This window comes from Microcaecilia unicolor, chromosome 12 (assembly GCF_901765095.1).
Source record: "Microcaecilia unicolor chromosome 12, aMicUni1.1, whole genome shotgun sequence".
NCBI classification, from domain to species: Eukaryota; Metazoa; Chordata; class Amphibia; order Gymnophiona; family Siphonopidae; genus Microcaecilia; species Microcaecilia unicolor.
Window position 1 is genome coordinate 86,525,711 of NC_044042.1, and position 21,994 is coordinate 86,547,704.

The 21,994-nt window shown below is 46.1% G+C and overlaps 1 protein-coding gene and 1 pseudogene across 1 annotated transcript in view; one reads left to right on the forward strand and one right to left on the reverse strand.

Moving 5' to 3' along the window:
• SLC35B1 (solute carrier family 35 member B1) overlaps positions 1-21,994 on the reverse strand; it is a 57,813-nt gene that overhangs the window by 13,541 nt on the left and 22,278 nt on the right. The window contains exons 3-8 of the mRNA XM_030220999.1: positions 19,177-19,307; positions 19,010-19,040; positions 17,932-18,092; positions 15,641-15,767; positions 3,427-3,533; positions 2,305-2,458 (exon numbers count right to left, since the gene is read on the reverse strand). Of these exons, the coding sequence (XP_030076859.1) occupies positions 2,305-2,458; positions 3,427-3,533; positions 15,641-15,767; positions 17,932-18,092; positions 19,010-19,040; positions 19,177-19,307 (711 nt within the window). The remainder of the gene's footprint in view (positions 1-2,304; positions 2,459-3,426; positions 3,534-15,640; positions 15,768-17,931; positions 18,093-19,009; positions 19,041-19,176; positions 19,308-21,994) is intronic.
• Positions 16,217-16,506, forward strand: LOC115481679 (annotated as a pseudogene).

Genomic DNA, 21,994 nt, shown 5'->3' on the forward strand with positions numbered 1-21,994 from the left:
ACGGTGTGTGCAATCACTGTGTATATTGTCAATATGCATTACAAGTTCAATAAATCACTATCCCTCGTACTAATGGTAAAAAGTACAAATTGATGGGTTACACAGATTGCAACATGATGGAACTGTGTTTATGGCATTCAGTGTCCGTGTGGCTTATGTTATATTGGCCAAACCACTCGGAAAATTAAGACTCGTATTGGCCAACACTTAAGCAATCTGCGCACTGGTCGCACAGAAGCCCCCATAGTGTCTCATTGGCAGTTAAAGGAACACAAAATACAGGAGTTACGCTTTGTAGTATTGAATCAAGTTAGTTCTGAGAGAGGGGGTAATGTCCCCTTGATGTTATTAAGAAAGGAACAATGCCTTATATTTAGGTGGAATACGATAATTCCCCACGGCCTCAACAAAGAAATTGAGTGGCTAAACATTTAGGTGATGGTGTTTAAATGCTGGGTTCCTGATCTATACACATGCGTGGGCGTCCACTTTTGGCGTCTTCATGAGCAACTGGTTTTCCAGTGCTCAATAACCTTTGGTAGTCAGTAAGCATGACAAGTTTTGTATATATGTTTCATGAACATATGTGAAAAGGTAAAGACAGATTACATTGTATTGTTGTTCATTTAGAATATATGACCCCTGAAGATGCTCTACGGAGCAAAACACGTGCATGTAGGGTCTTGATGTAGATGTGGATATATTGCTACAACAGAAGAAACCACCATGAAGCTAGTTATCACTTATTGAAATGACAAGAACAATCATGTGATCCTCAGGCCATTTATATATTATGAAGAATGTGCTCAAATCTTTAAAAATTGAATAGAACTTGATGAAAAGGAACAGGCTTGTTAACTCCACAATTTATAAGAATAATAAACAACAGACTAATATGGATTGCGTTGTTTGGAAATAACTTTTGAAGATTCCTGGGTCATTTGTGGATTATAAAGATCATGCTTCAGTCAGTAGATGCTGAAGATAACTTGATTTAGTAACAGGAGTATTAACTTCGATTTATGAGAAGAAACAACAGATTGATGTGGATTACAGATTGAAAGTGGATTAATATTTTTTGGAAAACAAACTGTTCCTTAAGAGGAGAAATTATTGAATTGTATCTCTTGGAGGTGGTTTTTGGGGAACATGAAAGTGTGAAATGTATTAGAAATTTTAGAATTTGGATTCAATAATTAGCGGTTCTGTTTAGTGTGAATGAGGGTAAGATTAAGGTATGTCTGTTGGGTTGTGTGTAAAACTTTTTTAAAAATATGTGGATGGCAATGATAGCAAGTAAGTTAAGAGTTTAATAAAGATTGACAAATAAGTACAACGGTTGTTGAAGAAAGTGTCTGAGATAGTATCAAAGAAATCACGTACCCGTGCGCCCATTCCCCCCTGAAATGATTCTTTACAAAGTCATTGAACATAATGCAATTTAGTTGGCAATATGCAAATTCATCTCCCCATTTTATTCCCTCCTGACCTTTCAGCATAGCCAAAGACTTAAGCCTCCCCTCAGAATCCAAAACATTTTCCAGTCAGGTGATCCCCAATCGGCACCAGATTGAAAAAGTTTTATTATCTAAACCCAGTGGTAAGGAAGGGTTGCCGTGCAGGGGGAGCACCTTGGTAACGCGTGGGTCCCCTCCGAGACTCTTCACCAGGAAGCGCCAAGCCTCCCTCAGGGGCTTCAATAGTACAGAGGATCACAACTAAGTAGGTATCAACGAGCGCTCCATGTGCAAAGAGATCAGATTATACGGTGCAAAGAACTCACGCTCAAACTGCAGGGGAGTGAACCAGCTCTGACAGTACACCCAGTCCCGGACGCTACACAACAGACAAGCCAAGTTGTAGAAACGTAGGTTGGATAAACCCATCCCCCGTGCCCAATTGCCTAGTAAGAACTGATAGCGCATTTTAGGCTTCTTTTTAGCCAGCAGAATCTGCTAACCAGTCGGTTGAAATGTCGTATGTGTTTGTTCAGCAGACGAATTGGCAACGTTTGTAATAGGTACAGCCAACAAGGCAGTATAACCATGCGTATTAGGCTTATTCGTCCTGCAAGAGACAATGATAAAGGTTGCCATCTATCTAATTGGAGTTCCATGCTATGCAACATCTTGTTTACATTAAGATCATAAAGGGCTGACACACGAGGTGTGAAAAGAATCCCCAAATACACAAGAGAGTTGTGCGCCCATTTCAGCAGAAAGGTCGCAACCACCATTTTAAAAAGGTCCCCGACACAGCACCCCACCACTAGAGCAGTGCAAAACAGAAAGCAGAGTGACTTACCTAAGAATACTAAGAAGGTCCCAACCCACTGCATTAAGCTGATGGGGTTTGAAAAAATGATAACAGAGGCCAGGATGGTGAAAAACTTCCTAGTGGTGGTAATAATAGAACAGGTCAGGGGTCCAAAGTACACCACAGTCATAAATATGAAAGTCTGTAACAAAGAAAGAAATAATGAGATATGAAACTCCCTACTACAGTGTTCTAAAGACAGAGTCAAAGACAAGATGTTACAGTGACATGTGAGGTGTGGCACAAGATGCTCAAATAACAGTTCAAAGAAGAAACAAGGTAGCAAGAGGTTCTTTAAAAAAAAAAAAAAAATGGAATGATGACACAGTGACATCCTCACTCTGTCCCTCTGCATGTGTGTGTATATTTTTTTTAATTTTGACATACCCCTGTATACATACATGCCTGTCCCTTATTACAGTCTTCGTATATAGGAAGCGTGCGAGTTGGAGATAGAGATGTTAGTCACAATACCAAAGTTTTAGTTGGAGGGGCCAAGAAAACCACTCTAGCTGCACCCCAGCTCTCTATTTGTCGATGCTGTGTTGGCCTTGGACCCAACAGCCCAACCATTTCGCTGCCTATGCATATACACAATGTGTTGCTACCAGCCATGAGAGGGCGCTCCTGTAACTGACTGTGTGTACTAAGCACAGGACATTCTAGTAAGCTCTTTGCACAGGCTCTAAGCTCTAAGGTCAATGGGAGGCAGCAGGTTTCCTTGCAAGACAAAAGATGCCTGCAGACTGACAAGTACAATGGGGTATGGGGGGAGAGTGCTGGGGTTAGATAGAGTAGGGGCAAAGGACTGCTCAACTTGGGAGAGGAAAACACCCAATGAGAATTCTGATGGATTTTCAGTGGGTGTCACCTAGAACAAAAATATTACATACAACTATCCTGCCATAAATCTTCCATAATCACAGCAGTATAGTATATCAACATATGCATTACTAATCCTTATTCTACAGCCAAGTATTGCCTAAGGTAGACAGTAGAGTCCTATGACTCTAAGTCCTCTGGCCTCTTCTTTTTCCCCCAGAGGCATCCCATCCATCAATGCAAGCCTGCCATTTCCATGTCTTATCCACACAGACTAGACAGGCTCACCTGGCCCAAAGCACTTGTCAGGCCAAACAGTAGGATGTTATAGATGATGCTGGGATAGCGTTCTGCAAAACTCAGGAAGTCCCAAAGCTCCCCACTCAGCACAATGCCTGCAAACAGAAACAAGTGGAAACTTAAAAAGAGAGACCTTCAAGTCTCTATCCACATCCATTTTTAGATACACAGGTTATAAATATTTAAAATAAAACTCAAGAGCTTGGGCTCCTCACTGCTCAAGAGCATGAAAGGCATTATCCTGAGTCATCCAGTGGCCTACAGAATCCAGCATCCTGTTTGACAGCAGTCAAGTGCCTTTTTCATTATCAGGGAACCACACATTTTCCAGGGAAATTGCCTGCTCCATGAGTGTGTGGGGTATCTCTACAGAAGAGCTTCTCAACCCAGCCCTCAGGACGCACCCAGTCAGTCAAATTTTCAGGATATCCACAATGAATATACGAGATAGACTAGTATTCACTGGAGGCAGTGCATGCAAATCCTTAAGAACGTGATTCAGAACCACTGCAAGATTTCACTCAATGTACAGTTAAGCTTTGCAACTCCTTCCCAGAGCAAGTGGTAAAAGCAGTTAATTTGACTGGGTTTAAAAAGGTTTGGATACATTCCTGGAGGTGGTCTATAACTTTTTTTTTTTTTTTTACTTTGAATTTTTATTGAAATAACATCTCAAACATAACAACGAGCCATTGGCTCCAGCACATGACAATGCAACAATTTAATTTTTATTTTAACATTATGATTATAACCCTTTTATCCCCCCTATTTCCCCCACCCTTCCCCCCACTAACCCCTCAACAACTGATTCCCCCAACAGCCCAAACCCCCCTAAACCCCCTCAATATCTGTTAGATGAATCCATTCAGGTGCCTCTGGATTATATCTCCCCTTACGCTTATCAATTTTTCCAACTCTATAATGGTTTTAAATTTCTCAGCCCAATTACCTGCAGTTGGCCCAGCGGACTTTTTCCAATGCATTGCAATAGTGGTTTTTGCGGCGGCTAATCCCATTCTCTTGAATCTCTGGTGCCATCTCTTTCCCCTCTGGTTCCCCCACCCCAGGAGGCACCATTTAGGATTGCATGGAAAAGTACCTTCTAGAACTTTAGACATCCTATCTGTTATATCTTTCCAATAAGGTTGAATCAAACTGCACCCCCACCAAATATGAAAAAAAAGTTCCCGTCTCCCTTCCACATCTCCAACAGCTATCAGAAGCCTCAGGGAACATTCTTTTAATTCTATCAGGTGTATAATACCATCTGCCCAGCACTTTATACGCATTTGCTTTAATAAGCACACACACCGAGGCTTTCTTGACTTCCAAGCATACCCTCCTCCATTCTGCCTCCGAAACATCCCGATTCAAGTCCTTTTCCCATGCCTCCATATAGGTCACTTTCATAAAACTGTGCCCCCTGAGGTGTCCATATATCCGTGAAATTCCTTTCCCCCACTTATCCATATCCCCCCATACTTTTTCAAATCCCTCTTGGTCTTTGAATTCCTCCCTGGCCCATTTCTCTGTACTAATAAAGTGTTTGACCTGCATGTACGCATATAAATCGGACTCTACTAACCCATACATTTCCTGTAGTTCTTCAAATGTGCATATTTGACCCTCATCTAGGCACTCATGAAACCGTATGAGCCCTTTTTGAAACCAATTTTGGAATACCTTATTTTCCCTTCCCCCCGGGAACCCGGGTTCCTGTGTGAGCCATGCATATGTAGATCTATTCCCTGACCCTCTTACCTTCCTTTTCAGTCTCCCCCACACCGTGAAGAGATGAGATGCAAAAGGATTCAGCGTAAGGCCCTTATATGTCTGCTCCGGGACTGAGGCCCATAGCAGACCATCTAGCTTTCCTTCCCTAACAAAAATTTGCTCTAGCCTAGTAATTGGAGATAAATCTACTTTACTCCACTCCCCTATCTGTTTTAATTGGGCTGCCCAGTAGTACCACTGCACATTTGGCATCCCTCCCCCCCCCCCCCCTCTTCCACCTTCCCCCACAAGATTTTTTTTGACAGCCTAGCCGGCCTACCCGCCCACACAAAGGTCCCTATATCTGACTGTAGTTTTAAAATTTCCCTTCTGGGTACTAATATTGGCAGTGTCTGAAATAGAAAAAGCAGTCTGGGTAAAATGTTCATCTTTACTACCGCTATTCTCCCCCACCATGACAACCAATTATTCTTCCATTTATTCAAGTCCCGTCTCACATCCCTGAGCAAAGGCGTATAATTTAACAAGAAGAGGTTATCTAGATCTTTTGGTATTATAATTCCCAAATATCTAAAACTATGGTCCATCATTTTAAAAGGGAATGCCTGTTTCAGCTGCTCCAGCTCTGCCTCTGTGCTAGTAATTCCCATCATCTCAGATTTATCATAATTCACTAAAACCCCCGCCATTTTACCGTATAGTTCCAGTTCCCTTATTATAATAGGCAGTGTCAGTAATGGTTGGGATACATATAAGAGAATGTCGTCTGCAAACAGGGCAAATTTGTGCTCATGACCCCCCAATTTAACTCCTCTAATGTCTCTGAGAGTCCGTATTCTCAAAGCCAGGGGTTCAATGGAAATAGCAAATAACAGGGGAGATAATGGGCAACCTTGTCTCGTTCCTCTTGCTATTGGGAAATACTCTGAGTACCCTCCATTCACTTTTATACGCGCCACTGGGAATGTATACATACCTTTTACCCATTCTAGAAATGCGCCCCCCCCCCCCCCCCCCCCATTCCCATAGCCCTCATCACTTCCCACAGGTATTCCCACTCCACCCTGTCAAATGCTTTCTCCACATCCACCGCCAGCAGTGTCAGTGAATCTCCCCTCCTCTGTGCCCCCCATGTAATATTCAAAGTGTGGCGAATATTGTCTGCCACATGTCTGCTATGAACCCTGATTGATCCTCGTGAATTATGTGAGGCAGCACTCTCCCCAAACGATCTGCCATAACTTTGGCTAAAATTATTACATCGATATTCAGCAGAGATATCGGTCTATATGATCCACACACTGCTGGATCTCTCCCTGGTTTTAAAAGGACCAATATCCCCGCTTCCCTCATACTGGGAGGAACTCCATGGCCCCCAAAATTTGCATCGCCCACCCTAATAATGATGCCAGTTCCTTCCCAAATACCTTGTAATATTGCCCTGTATATCCATCGAGGCCAGGGGCCTTTCCCGGTTTTAACCCTTTAATGACCCTGAGGACCTCTTGCGTTGTAATTTCAGCCTCGAGCTCAGCCTTTTGCAGTCCTGTAATTTGTGGTATATCTAGCTCTTGTAAATATTCTTGCATCTTTCCTTGGAACACCACCTCCCCTTTAGAGTATAGTTTCGTGTAAAAATGAACAAATTGTCTGTCCTTATCTTGGTGCAATATTTCATCCCAAGCACCTTTAATTTTTGTAATCGTATTTTTCACCTGTCTTTATCTCAAGCTTCTCGCTAGCATAGTACCCGCTTTATTGCTAAATTCAAAAAAAACTTTTGTTTCATCAATTTTCTGGTATATTCCATCTTTCTCAATTGTATTTTTTGCAATTCTGCTCTACAATCTACTAATTTTTTAAATGTCTGCGGGTCCCCAGTAGCATGGTGTTTAACCTCTAATTGTGCCAGTGTCTTTCGTGTATGCAGCTCATGTGCTTCCCGGTCCCTCTTTTTTTGCGCACCCCTTTGTATAAGATGCCCCCTAACTACTGACTTGAGGGCAATCCCATAGAATCCCTTCCGACACCTCCCCATTGTCATTGATTTGAAGATAAAGCGAATGCTACATACCTGTAGAAGGTATTCTCCGAGGACAGCAGGCTGATTGTTCTCACTGATGGGTTGACGTCCTCGGCAGCCCCCTCCATCGGAAAGTTTACTAGCAAAGGCCTTTGCTAGTCCTCGCGCATGCGCGGCCGTCTTCCCACCCGAAACCGGCTCGAGCCGGCCAGTCCAGTATGTAGCAAGACAATACACTTCAAGGGAAGACTCAACTCCAAAGGGGAGGCGGGCGGGTTTGTGAGAACAATCAGCCTGCTGTCCTCGGAGAATACCTTCTACAGGTATGTAGCATTCGCTTTCTCCGAGGACAAGCAGGCTGCTTGTTCTCACTGATGGGGTATCCCTAGCCCCCAGGCTCACTCAAAACAAGAACCATGGTCAATTGGGCCTCGCAACGGCGAGGACATAAATGAGATTGACCTAAAAAATTTACCAACTAACTGAGAGTGCAGCCTGGAACAGAACAAACAGGGCCCTCGGGGGGTGGAGTTGGATCCTAAAGCCCAAACAGGTTCTGAAGAACTGACTGCCCGAACCGACTATCGCGTCGGGTGTCCTGCTGCAGGCAGTAATGAGATGTGAATGTGTGGACAGATGACCACGTCGCAGCTTTGCAAATTTCTTCAATGGAGGCTGACTTCAAGTGGGCTACCGACGCAGCCATGGCTCTAACATTATGAGCCGTGACATGACCCTCAAGAGCCAGCCCCGCCTGGGCGTAAGTGAAGGAAATGCAATCTGCTAGCCAATTGGATATGGTGCGTTTCCCTACAGCCACTCCCCTCCTATTGGGATCAAAAGAAACAAACAATTGGGCGGACTGTCTGTGGGGCTGTGTCCGCTCCAGGTAGAAGGCCAATGCTCTCTTGCAGTCCAATGTGTGCAGCTGACGTTCAGCAGGGCAGGAATGAGGACGGGGAAAAAATGTTGGCAAGACAATTGACTGGTTCAGATGGAACTCCGACACGACCTTTGGCAAGAACTTAGGGTGAGTGCGGAGGACTACTCTGTTATGATGAAATTTGGTGTAAGGGGCCTGGGCTACCAGGGCCTGAAGCTCACTGACTCTACGAGCCGAAGTAACTGCCACCAAGAAAATGACCTTCCAGGTCAAGTACTTCAGATGGCAGGAATTCAGTGGCTCAAAAGGAGGTTTCATCAGCTGGGTGAGAACGACATTGAGATCCCATGACACTGTAGGAGGCTTGACAGGGGGCTTTGACAAAAGCAAACCTCTCATGAAGCGAACAACTAAAGGCTGTCCTGAGATCGGCTTACCTTCCACACGGTAATGGTATGCACTGATTGCACTAAGGTGAACCCTTACAGAGTTGGTCTTGAGACCAGACTCAGACAAGTGCAGAAGGTAGTCAAGCAGGGTCTGTGTAGGACAAGAGCGAGGATCTAGGGCCTTGCTGTCACACCAGACGGCAAACCTCCTCCAATGGAAGAAGTAACTTCTCTTAGTGGAGTCTTTCCTGGAAGCAAGCAAGATGCGGGAGACACCCTGACAGACCCAAAGAGGCAAAGTCTACGCTCTCAACATCCAGGCCGTGAGAGCCAGAGACTGGAGGTTGGGATGCAGAAGCGCCCCCTCGTCTTGTGTGATGAGGGTCGGAAAACACTCCAATCTCCACGGTTCTTCGGAGGATAACTCCAGAAGAAGGGGGAACCAGATCTGACGCGGCCAAAAAGGAGCAATCAGAATCATGGTGCCTCGGTCTTGCTTGAGTTTCAACAAAGTCTTCCCCACCAGAGGGATGGGAGGATAAGCATACAGCAGGCCCTCCCCCCAATCCAGGAGGAAGGCATCCGATGCTAGTCTGCCGGGGGCCTGAAGCCTGGAACAGAACTGAGGGACTTTGTGGTTCGCTCGAGATGCGAAGAGATCCACCAAGGGGGTGCCCCACGCTTGGAAGATCTGTCGCACTACCCTGGAACTGAGCGACCACTCGTGAGGTTGCATAATCCTGCTCAACCTGTCGGCCAGACTGTTGTTTACGCCTGCCAGATATGTGGCTTGGAGCACCATGCCGAGACGGCGAGCCCAGAGCCACATGCTGACGGCTTCCTGACACAGGGGGCGAGATCCGGTGCCCCCCTGCTTGTTGACATAGTACATGGCAACCTGGTTGTCTGTCTGAATTTGGACAATTTGGTGGGACAGCCGATCTCTGAAAGCCTTCAGAGCGTTCCAGATCGCTCGCAACTCCAGAAGATTGATCTGTAGATCGCGTTCTTGGAGGGACCAACTTCCTTGGGTGTGAAGCCCATCGACATGAGCTCCCCATCCCAGGAGAGACGCATCCGTGGTCAGCACTTTTTGTGGCTGAGGAATTTGGAAGGGACGTCCCAGAGTCAAATTGGAGCGAATCGTCCACCAATACAGGGATTCGAGAAAACTCGTGGACAGGTGGATCACGTCGTCTAGTCCCCCAGCGGCTTGATACCACTGGGAGGCTAGGGTCCATTGAGCAGATCGCATGTGAAGGCGGGTCATGGGAGTCACATGAACTGTGGAGGCCATGTGGCCCAGCAATCTCAACATCTGCCGAGCTGTGATCTGCTGGGACGCTCGCACCCGCGAGACGAGGGACAACAAGTTGTTGGCTCTCGCCTCTGGGAGATAGGCGCGAGCCGTCCGAGAATCCAGCAGGGCTCCTATGAATTCGAGTTTCTGCACTGGGGAAAGATGGGACTTTGGGTAATTTATCACAAACCCCAGTAGCTCCAGGAGGCGAATAGTCATCTGCATGGACTGCAGGGCTCCTGCCTCGGATGTGTTCTTCACCAGCCAATCGTCGAGATATGGGAACACGTGCACCCCCAGCCTGCGAAGTGCCGCTGCTACCACAGCTAGGCACTTTGTGAACACCCTGGGCGCAGAGGCGAGCCCAAAGGGTAGCACACAGTACTGGAAGTGGCGTGTGCCCAACTGAAATCGCAGATACTGTCTTTGAGCTGGCAGTATCGGGATGTGTGTGTAGGCATCCTTCAAGTCCAGAGAGCATAGCCAATCGTTTTGCTGAATCATGGGGAGAAGGGTGCCCAGGGAAAGCATCCTGAACTTTTCTTTGACCAGATATTTGTTCAGGGCCCTTAGGTCTAGGATGGGACGCATCCCCCCTGTTTTCTTTTCCACAAGGAAGTACCTGGAATAGAATCCCAGCCCTTCTTGCCCGGATGGCACGGGCTCGACCGCATTGGCGCTGAGAAGGGCGGAGAGTTCCTCTGCAAGTACCTGCTTGTGCTGGAAGCTGTAAGACTGAGCTCCCGGTGGACAATTTGGAGGTTTTGAGGCCAAATTGAGGGTGTATCCTTGCCGGACTATTTGGAGAACCCACTGATCGGAGGTTATGAGAGGCCACCTTTGGTGAAAAGCTTTCAACCTCCCCCCGACTGGCAGGTCGCCCGGCACTGACACTTGGATGTCGGCTATGCTCTGCTGGAGCCAGTCAAAAGCTCGCCCCTTGCTTTTGCTGGGGAGCCGCAGGGCCTTGCTGAGGCGCACGCTGCTGACGAGAGCGAGCGCGCTGGGGCTTAGCCTGGGCCGCAGGCTGTCGAGAAGGAGGATTGTACCTACGCTTACCAGAAGCATAGGGACCAGTCTTCCTTCCCCCGAAAAATCTTCTACCTGTAGAGGTAGAGGCTGAAGGCTGCCGGCGGGAGAACTTGTCGAATGCGGTGTCCCGCTGGTGGAGAGACTCTACCACCTGCTCGACTTTTTCTCCAAAAATGTTGTCCGCACGGCAAGGCGAGTCCGCAATCCGCTGCTGGAGTCTATTCTCCAGGTCGGCGGCACGCAGCCATGAGAGCCTGCGCATCACCACACCTTGAGCAGCGGCCCTGGACGCAACATCAAAAGTGTCATAAACTCCTCTGGCCAGGAATTTTCTGCACGCCTTCAGCTGCCTGACCACCTCCTGAAAAGGCTTGGCTTGCTCAGGGGGAAGAGCATCAACCAAGCCCGCCAACTGCCGCACATTGTTCCGCATGTGTATGCTCGTGTAGAGCTGGTAAGACTGGATCTTGGCCACGAGCATAGAAGAATGGTAGGCCTTCCTCCCAAAGGAGTCTAAGGTTCTAGGGTCTTTGCCCGGGGGCGCCGAAGCATGCTCCCTAGAACTCTTAGCCTTCTTTAGGGCCAAATCCACAACTCCAGAGTCATGAGGCAACTGGGTGCGCATCAGCTCTGGGTCCCCATGGATCCGGTACTGGGACTCGATCTTCTTGGGAATGTGGGGACTACTTAGTGGCTTGGTCCAGTTCGCAAGCAATGTCTTTTTCAGGACATGGTGCAAGGGAACAGTGGACGCTTCCTTAGGTGGAGAAGGATAGTCCAGGAGCTCAAACATTTCAGCCCTGGGCTCGTCCTCCACAACCACCGGGAAGGGGATGGCCGTAGACATCTCCCGGACAAAGGAAGCAAAAGACAGACTCTCGGGAGGAGAAAGCTGTCTTTCAGGAGAGGGAGTGGGATCAGAAGGAAGACCCTCAGACTCCTCGTCAGAGAAATATCTGGGGTCCTCCTCTTCCTCCCACGAGGCCTCACCCTCGGTGTCAGACACAAGTTCACGGACTTGTGTCTGCAACCTCGCCCTGCTCGACTCGGTGGAACCCCGTCCACGGTGGGGGCGTCGAGAGGTAGACTCCCTCGCCCGCATCGGCGAAGCTCCCTCCGCCGACGTAGTCGGGGAGCCTTCCTGGGAGGTGGCCGCGGTCGGCACCGCACGCGGTACCGACGTCGGGGACCTCAACCTGGGCGATGGGCCAGCCGGCGCCACGCTCGACGGTACCGGAGGCGCAAGCACCGCCGGTACCGGAGGGGTAGGGCGCAACAGCTCTCCCAGAATCTCTGGGAGAACGGCCCGGAGGCTCTCGTTTAGAGCGGCTGCAGAGAAAGGCTGAGGGGTCGATGCAGGCGTCGACGTCAGAACCTGTTCCGGGCGAGGAGGCTGTTCCGGGCTGTCCAGAGTGGAGCGCATCGACACCTCCTGAACAGAGGGTGAGCGGTCCTCTCGGTGCCGATGCCTGCTGGGTGCCGAATCCCTCGGCGACCCAGAGCTCTCGGTGCCGACACGGGGAGGAGACCGGTGTCGATGCTTCTTCGACTTCTTCCGAAGCATGTCACCGGAGCTCCCCGGCACCGACGAGGAGGACGTAGAATCCATCCGTCGCTTCCTCGGGGCCGAGACCGAAGAGGGTCGATCCCGGGGGGGCTGTACCGCAGGAGCCCTCAGGGTAGGAGGAGACCCACCCGAAGGCTCACCGCCACCAGCAGGGGAATGGACAGCCCTCACCTGCACTCCTGACGATGCACCTCCGTCCGACGACATCAGCAGACGAAGTCTCGGTACCACCGACGTCGATACAGTCACCTGATGCCTCGGCGCCGATGCAGAGGTCCGATGCCTCGATGCAGTCGATGGAACGGCAGCCAAGGAAGATGGTCCAGACGCTGACGACGTCGATGCACTCGATGCCTCCGGTGCCGATGCCGACGAAGAGCCCGAGAACAAAACGTTCCACTGGGCTAATCTCGCTACCTGAGTCCGCCTTTGTAACAGGGAACACAGACTGCAGTTCTGAGGGCGGTGCTGGGCCCCTAGACACTGAAGACACGCAGAGTGCCTATCAGTGAGCGAGATTACCCGGGCGCACTGGGTGCACTTCTTGAAGCCGCTGGAAGGCTTCGATGTCATGGGCGGAAAAATCACGCCGGCGAAATCAAAAGCCGAAATGTCGAAAATTGAAGCACCAAAATTTAGAGGGAGAAAAATCTCGACCGAGGCCAAAAGAAGCCTACCCCGACAACGAAAGAAAACTTACGGGGCAAAAACTGGAAATACGGGAAGGGCAGAAAACCCGAAAGGGTCTTCCGGAATACTACCGGAGCGCTTCCCGAACTTTTGCAAGGTAAAAAAAAGGACAAAAACACGTCGAAAAGGACGCGCGAGGTCGACTCTCTGGGGCACGAACGGCGTAACACGACCGTACCGAGTGCGGACGAAAGAAGACTGGCCGGCTCGAGCCGGTTTCGGGCGGGAAGACGGCCGCGCATGCGCGGTGCGCATGGGCGCGCGAGGACTAGCAAAGGCCTTTGCTAGTAAACTTTCCGATGGAGGGGGCTGCCGAGGACGTCAACCCATCAGTGAGAACAAGCAGCCTGCTTGTCCTCGGAGAATCTTGTATTATATTGCGCACATCCTGACAATCTTTTTCCTCCGCAATCAAAGTATCATTCAACCTCCACGCTCCTTTCCCAATTTTCCCACTATTACCCACACAGGCGCATGATCAGAAGCATGTATACTTTCAATTTCAGTTTCTTTTATAGCCCCCCACAGTGACCGGCTGCACCATATTGCATCTATCCTAGTGTATGTGTTTTGTGCGTGGGAATAAAATGTGTAAGTCCTCTGTCTGGGATGTTGTAATCTCCAAACGTCCACCAGATCTAATTCTGCCGGTGGTCTATAACTTATCGAGGTAGACCTGGGAAGCGACAGCACAGCTGTGATGTGGCTTGCGGGGGGATCCCTAACCTTCACCAGCTGAAGAATCCTGGCATTCTCCCTCCCCTCCCCCACAGCAATGGGGTCTCTCAACCATTCCCCCAACCCCCCCCCCCCAGTACCTCTTAAAGCCTTCAGTTCTTCGGTAGCATCAACTAATAGTGGCTCCTTGCACCAAGCCTGAGCTCTCCGTCCAAGGTAACTTCCTGACCCTGTCTATGCAGAAACAGGAAGTGGCATCAGAGGGAAGGCTTAGGGCTGCCATGAGCAGCTGTTACGGGCCGCTACTCACGGAGAACTAAAGACTTTAAAAGTTACCCGGGGGGGGGGGGGGGGGGGGTGTTTGTAGGAGTGGAGTTCAGACCCGATCCCCTGTGAGGAAGGGGAGGGAGAAATGCCAGACAGGGGGCGGGGCTGTTGTATCCACCCAAATTTAGGCTTAGGCCCATCCAAAATTGGGTGTCTGGCTATGCCCCTAGATCTGCGAAAAGCTACTGCTTATCCCTGGGATTGATAGCATGGTATCTTGCTACTTTTTGGGACTCTGCCAGGTACTTGTAACTTGGACTGACCAGTACTGGAAACAGGATACCGGGCTAGACAGACCACTGGTCTGACCCAGTAGGGCAACTCTTTTGTTCTAATGATTCCAAAGGCTCAGCAGTACCAAAGTAGCTGTACCTCCACCAGCTGACATCTTGGCTGCAAAGCCTGGAACTAAAGCCTCCCTACTGCTCCCCCAAGGGCTCTGGTCTCTGCATACAGGCTGCTACGTAACTGCCACCGCTTGCACTCCTCACTGGCTTGTTTCTGTCTCAGGTCTTTGCCCCTGCCATCGAGGTGGCTATTTCCATGCATCTCACACTGAAGTATCAAGGAATGAAGTCATCCAGAAGAGCAAGGAATGAACACAGAATCTGACCCTCCTCTTCCACTCAAGGGAAGCTGCAAATAAACCTACTTCTCTGCTCTCAAGATTATGGCAGCAGTGTGAGGGAGTCTATAGCAGTGTTTCCCAAGTCTGGAGTACCCCTGTATGATGTGCATACATTGCCTCCATTATATGCAAATCTCTTTCATGAATATTAATTAATATCCAGGATGCCGCCACTTTCCTTTAAGAACACTCCCCCATAGTGTCAGGCCACCTTAAAACCTCTAGTCCTGCAAAGGGGGAGGGGTGGAGCCAGGAGGGCATGGTTCAGAGGTACAAGCCAGGTCAGAGCTAGGTTAAGGAGGCCCAGAAGGAAGCGATCCCACTGTAGATGCTTCCATCCCGAAGCTGAGAACTGCAACCACTACGTTCAGGTAGCCCAAGTTCACCTTGGAACCTTGAAGAGATTGTGTTCTGACCAGGCTGGATGCAGGTCAGCCTTGTGTACCTGCTAGAGACTGTGCTGGTAACTCTGGATCCAGTAACCAGGCCTGAAGCCAGTAAGAGTTGCTGCTAAGTGGAGAGACATTCATATATGCTGTGGCCTTGCAGGAGCAGGCCACCCAAGGACACTTGTATTTACAGTACTAGCCTTGAGTGCTGTTTCCTCCCTTTCTGTAAAGTGAATAGAAGCCCTAACCGGACACCTTTAATAAATATTTGCTTCCACTGTAAATTTGCTGAGTGTGTGTGGCTTGTCTAACCTGGCCTCATGGCCTGCCCTCGCTCACGTTACCAAAGGCAGCCTGCCATAATGCTCCAAATTTGGGGCATTTAAACTGCACAGTAAGACCAAGTAAGGGCGAGATTTATTTCCTGCCCAGCGGTGAATAGCAGGGAAAGTGCTGTGGGAGGGAGAATGACAAGGGGCTTCTCTGGTGTAAGTTGCAGAAAACAGTCATGGGTGGAAGTGTATGACATGGTGCCTTGTGTGTGGTTCATGCCATTACTCACCTGCTCCTAGAAACAGCGTAGACCACAGGTTTATATGCAACATCATGTGGTTGGCGCCTGTCTGGAAATGTGCCCTCATGTAGTCCTGAGACACTCCAGTAAGACCATCCAATGTCAGAGAAAGTAGCTGAGAAAAAAAAAAAAAAACATGGAAAATGGGCAGAAAAGAAGAAAGCACAAAGTTTGAGTCCCACCTACAAGAAGGATGACAGAAAGACAGATCACACCACCACCCCAGCCCCACTACTCATGGAACTGGCACCCTTTTCTAGCAGCAGGAATTACTGAATTGCTGTATGTGGCGAAGAGGTTGTGAGAGAAAATCTTAGATGCAAAGACTCTAGGTGCAAATAATCAGGCCTCTTATTTTTCAAAGGATCTGATGCCATAATGAGTGCAAAACCAATTGGCTCCCTGTTGGGTGTACTACCAGCAGGACTGATTGAAGAGATAAGAGTCTTATAACCCCATCTCTCTTTTCTTAAATATGTCTATATGAGAGGGAATTTCTCCTGTATTCAAAGGCTCTATTAGTCAACCAATTTTACTGGATCTCTCTCAAGACTCAGTCTGAGAATGGTGAGCCAAGCATTTAAGAAATTTGTTCCGCTCTTTGACCGTGTCTTGGTCAAACAGTTTGTAGCTGACACTGTGACAAAGAGTGGAGAAGATTTGCAAATAAGTGTAAAAGTTAGTGAAAAAATATTATTGCCAGAGTATGGAGGTACCAAAGTTATACTTGAAGACAAGGAATACTACTTATTTAGGGACGGTGATATTCTTGGAAAATATGTGGAGTGAATTGCTGCTGCTGCCTTGGAACTATGAAGCTATCCCATTCCAGAGTCACTCAAATCATTGTGTAAATTTGCTCCCATTATTTTGGTATAATAAAATGTTTCTCTGAGTTTGAAAAATTTCTAGTCTTCTGATAGCTAGTTACTCTGCAACACTATCCTACAAACTATTCAAAATAAATGAATGTGTACAAAAAAAAACAAACAAAAAAAACTCAGTCTGATTAAAATTATAGGCCCTTATCACACCTACTCAAGAAAGTAATAAAATCCCAAGTAAATCATAAGAATGTATGAATAGCAGTACTGGGATGGAGGATGGAAATTGGCTGAACCCTGGTCAATCAGACTTTCAGACTGACATACTGAAACCGCACTTGTCGTTAATCAATGATGTCCGGAGAGGTTTTGCTAAAGGATCCATTTCTGTTTTTTTTCCATTTTAGATCTCACAGTATCTGCAACTAAAGATGATGATATTTTACTATCAAGACTGAAAAAATGTGCAACATCCAGGGCAAACCACTGAAATAGTGCTCCTTGTTTTGTTTCCAAGAAAGAAATGAACAGAATACTTTGATAGGATAAACCATCTGAGCCTTGGACTTTACTGTCCAGGGGTCCTACTCTAAATGTGTATATCTACTTAATATACATTTATGACATTCAAATTTATTGATCTTCAGGCATTTGCTAAGAAAACAAATAACTGCCTGCGGGAAGTGAAACATTGGTTGACAAAACGATTGCAACCGAAACACGCAAACTGAAATAGGATTGTACCAAAGACTGGTGAAACCGTTATGTCCCTTATTTCAGATAGGTGATACAATATTACCTTTTAGGGTGGAAGTAAATATTTGTCTAAAGCAACAGCCATTTTTAAGAACTATTTAAGTATGTCAGTAAGATTGTCAAAACTTGATTTTCACACCCGTAAAATATTTGAAAATCTGCATCCTTTTTTGGATAAGACCAGTAGTAAATATGGTAATTACAACTCATCTTGATTACTGCAATTCACTGCATGCAGTTCTTCCCAAATCCAGTTAATGAGATTAAACAAATTGCAGAAGACTGAAAAAAGGAGCTCAAGTTTATGATCATATTTCACCCATCTCAAGGTCTTCATATTGATTCAATACTCCACAGATTTTTATGTTTTTTGAAGTATTAAATCACGTAAAGACTGCTTTCAGTGATATGTGCCTTGAAGAGCACTATAATCCCCTCAACACGCTCTCTGGTTAAAATCCCAGTACAGACTACCTTACACAAAATGAAAAGGAAAGTTTTCATGTATAGGTTTTTATGAACTCAAATTAATCGCTGATTTGCAACTTAAACTATGTCAAGCATGGCTAAGGCCGCATTTGGTAATATTCTATGTTCCATATGTATCCGTATTTATTTTACTTCAAATGTTCTATGTAATAAATTAATTGTTCCATGGCTATATTTAAGAAAGACTTTTCAACACACAGATAAACATACCAAGAGGAGTTCCCCATAACCAAAGACATGCTCGCTGCCGCTGGAGTTCCCTTTATTGGGCCGGTACATGAAGAGAGCCACGCCAATGACTATCAACAGCACACACATGTACTTGACCAGTGGATACCGTTTTCTCAGCATGGTCACTCCCAGCAGCATCACTGAAAGAAGAAGGATGTCTGTGTACTCTCAATAGGGTTTGTCTAAAAATTAGCAATACATGATCTTATTTTTAATTTTCAGGGGGTCCACTTAACTGTATTTCATCCTCTTAATTTTTTTATTAGCTCTTGTGGTTTATTATGTAGTTGAGTCCATGAATAGGTTTCACTATGACCTGTAGCTGCAATGGGGGCATTACCTTCATCTGAAGGATCTGCACCATTGCAAAGACCATTATAAGCTCTAGTGCTGAAGCTCAAGGTGGGCACTGTTTTCTCTAGGGCAATATGCAGCCAGTTTGACTCTCTCTTTCCTATCACACTTTTATAGCAGTGGTCACCTTGTACAGGATTTGATATACTGTTATACAAGGTCACCATAAAATACTCAGCAAGACTTGGGTGAGAAAAAATATATTCTATCCCCCTCGAAAATCCGGAGCAATTCACCGATACTGCTGCAGATCACCAAAATAACCTAAATTGAGTTCAGCTCTGACCTCAGTGAAACACAAACTTCTACATGTGGCCTCTATTTTTATGATCCCCAAATTTAAAGTGGGGCCCTTATGCTCTTGCTCCAATCTTTTACATCTGTAGCCAGGTCATAAAGCCCCAAGATCCGCACGGCAATCTACGTCCCACATAGAACACTTAGGCATATTTACTTATCTTCATTACCATGCTTACACAATGCCATACTGTCCAGCCCCACTTACACGAGGGAAACAGTCAAACCCTATAGCTTCTAATACACAGATGAAACTCAAGTTACCTAGCCAAACTTAAAAATCACTCAAGTTACCTAGCCAAACTTAAAAATCACAACACATGTATGCATATTAGATGATTCCTCAACTGTATTTATTTTGTGGGTGCTAGAGAGATAGAGAATAAGAGTGTGAACCACACTTTACCTGGGATGGGCTTACACGATTTCCCCAATACCTGAAAAAGAAAAAAAATAAATAAAAGTTAATCGTTTTGTCTTATGCATCCTTGTCTTTTCCTTCATCTTCCACTCCAGCAGGCCCCATTCTCTACAGGCATCTTTTTTTAACCATGCTCATCAATGCTTTCTCACCTGAGTTGGGTAGTTGATAAACTGTAGTGCTGAGTTACTGGATACCATGGCACCCACATAAGAGAGAGAACAGGCTGCATAAAGCCAGCTTCGTGTGCGATCCACCTTGGTTGCATCAAAAAACTGGATCACTGCAAAAACAGAAGTTGTAACAGAAGACTCATCTAGTGTCATCATTCCCTCTTCCATCTCATTAAAAAAAAACCCCAAAAACTTTCTCAAAGTACAGAATACAGAGAAAAAAAAGGAAGCAGCTGAAACAGTAGCTCAGAAAGAAGGTCCATTTTCTTCCCTGTATAAATAGTTACTCTCCCACGTGAAGAGGTGATGATTCTGAAAAAGAACTTTTCAATCCTGTGTCTTTGAAAACCCACTAGCCAGCAGGTTTTCAGGATGCCCTAAATTAAAGAATATGGATTAGATAGAGCTATATACGAAAAGAAGCAGTGTGTACAAAACTCCCTCACACATGTTCATTATGGATACCCTAAAAACCTGACTGGAAAGGAGGTACTCATGAACAGGGTTGAAATGCTCTATTCTAAGGGACACACTGGAATAGAAAGTCCAGGTCTAGGTGCTACAGTAAGCACCACATGTAAGATTTGGCCAAGTCTGGGAAAAACAGACATTGGATAGTAGTAATTTCAGAAACCAGGTGTGCTACTAAGTTATCATGCTAAGGGAAGATATGGATAAAGGTGAGCCGTTTGATGTACTGTATCTGGATTTTCAGAAAGCTTTTGATAAAGTTCCTCACGAGAGACTCCTGAGAAAATTAAAAAGTCATGGCTTAGGAGGCAATGTCCTTTTGTGGATTAGGAATTAGTTATTGGATAGAAAACAGAGGGTGGTGTTAAATAGCTTTTTTCCTCAGTGGAGGAGGGTGACTTGTGGAGTGTCGCAGGGATCTGTACTGGGACTGGTGCTATTTAACATATTTATAAATGAGCTGGAAAGCAGAATGACAAGTGAGGTGATTAAATCTGTGACACAAAACTATTCAAAGTTGTCAAAACACATGCAAATTGTGAAAAATTGTAGAAGACCTTAGAAAACTGGAAGACTGGGCATCCAAATGGCAGATGAATTTTTTTTTTTTTTTAATTTTATTTTAAGTTTTTAACATTTAAATCAAGCAATACACTTGTTTGAAAAGCAATACATTTCAACATATTTGAAGAAAGAATAAAAAAAACCGAAAAGTACTGAAATTTCTTGCTCAAGTCCACATTTTTAGGGCAAGATGTTAAGAAATGGAATATATATTATAACAAAAATTATCAATGATAGAGCAACAAATGATAACAGCCAACATTAAGCAGTGCTAACTATATTTCAAGGGTAAAGATGTTCTAAGATCCCCTTTTTTGCCTTGAGGTAAGGAATGCTGTTAGTTGAGCCGGATCAAAAAATACATATTTATTTGATTGGTATCTCACCACACACTTGCATGGATATCGCAAGTAAAATGTTGCACCTAGTTGAATTACAGCTGGTTTCATTAAAAGAAATGATTTCCGACGCTTTTGCGTGTCTCTGGAAATATCTGGAAAAATTTGTATTTTCTGGCCGAGAAATGTTTTATGTTTGTTCTTAAAGTACATAGACATTAACCATTGTTTATCTGGTGCCAATGCCAATGTTACCATCAAAGTTGTAGGAATCACGTCTTCAGGATCTGTTAATTCAAGCAGTTCAGTAACATTGAGTGGTTGTTCTTGTACACTACTCTCCTTAAGCGGAAGATAGTACACTTGGGTAAAAGGAGGAATTAATTCCTCTTTTACTCCCAAGATCTCTATTATATATTTTTTCAACATTTCCCGGGGAGGTTTAGTAGTCTGTCTGGGAAAATTCAGCAGTCGTAAATTGTTACTTCTAACAGTATTTTCAAGAGACTCAGTCTTTCTTCTTAATGAAGTCAAATCTTTAATCATAATCTCCTGTTGAGACTGAATTCTCTTCATATCAAGATCTTTCTTTTCTTCTGGCTGTTCAAGTTTATCTAATCTTGCCTCTATAGTCTTTATTTTTTCCCCTTGTTTTCTCATATCTTGATTTAATATATTTATCTGTGGGGTAAAAGACTTCCCAAGCTCTACAATCAAAGTCCATAATGAATCCAAAGTCACTTCAACTGGCTTGTGCACTTCAAAAGAAAAAAGTGGTAGTGTTACCTCTTTCTGCTGTAAAACATCCGGGTTCAAACCAGCAGCGTTTCCCGCCGAAATCGCTGTTATTGTCGGCGTTTTCATCAAGGCTTCCTGCACTCCAAGAGACCGCTGTTCTGCCTCCCGACTCTGTTCGGTCTCACCACTTCTGGGGGATCCGTTCAGGGTCGTCTCTGATGGAGTGGAATAGCCCAACGGCTGAGGGGGTGGTTCCCTTGTGTCGGGGCTGAGCGTAAGCTCTAGTCCTGGAGACGCTACCGTGCCTCCATCCACACTGGCGCGTATCAGCAGGCTGCCCCCAGACACTTCCAACACTGCTGTGGATGGAACCGCAGTTGTCTGCAAAAAAGACCGTATGTCTTGCGAGAAAGGATCCGACCGCTGGGGAGCATGGGGGGCGGACCTGCCCCGTCGCTTCGGCATCTCAATAGGTAAAGCTGAGAACTGAGGAAATGCTGGCGGTTAGCAAGTTCACTCGGCGGCCATCTTGCCATGGCAGATGAAATTTAATGTGGACAAATGCAAAGTGATGCACATTGGGAAGAATAATCCGAATCATAGTTATCTGATGCTAGGGTCCACTTTAGGAGTCAGCAACCTTGAAATCAAGATCTAGGTGTCACTGTAGGCAATAAGCTGAAATC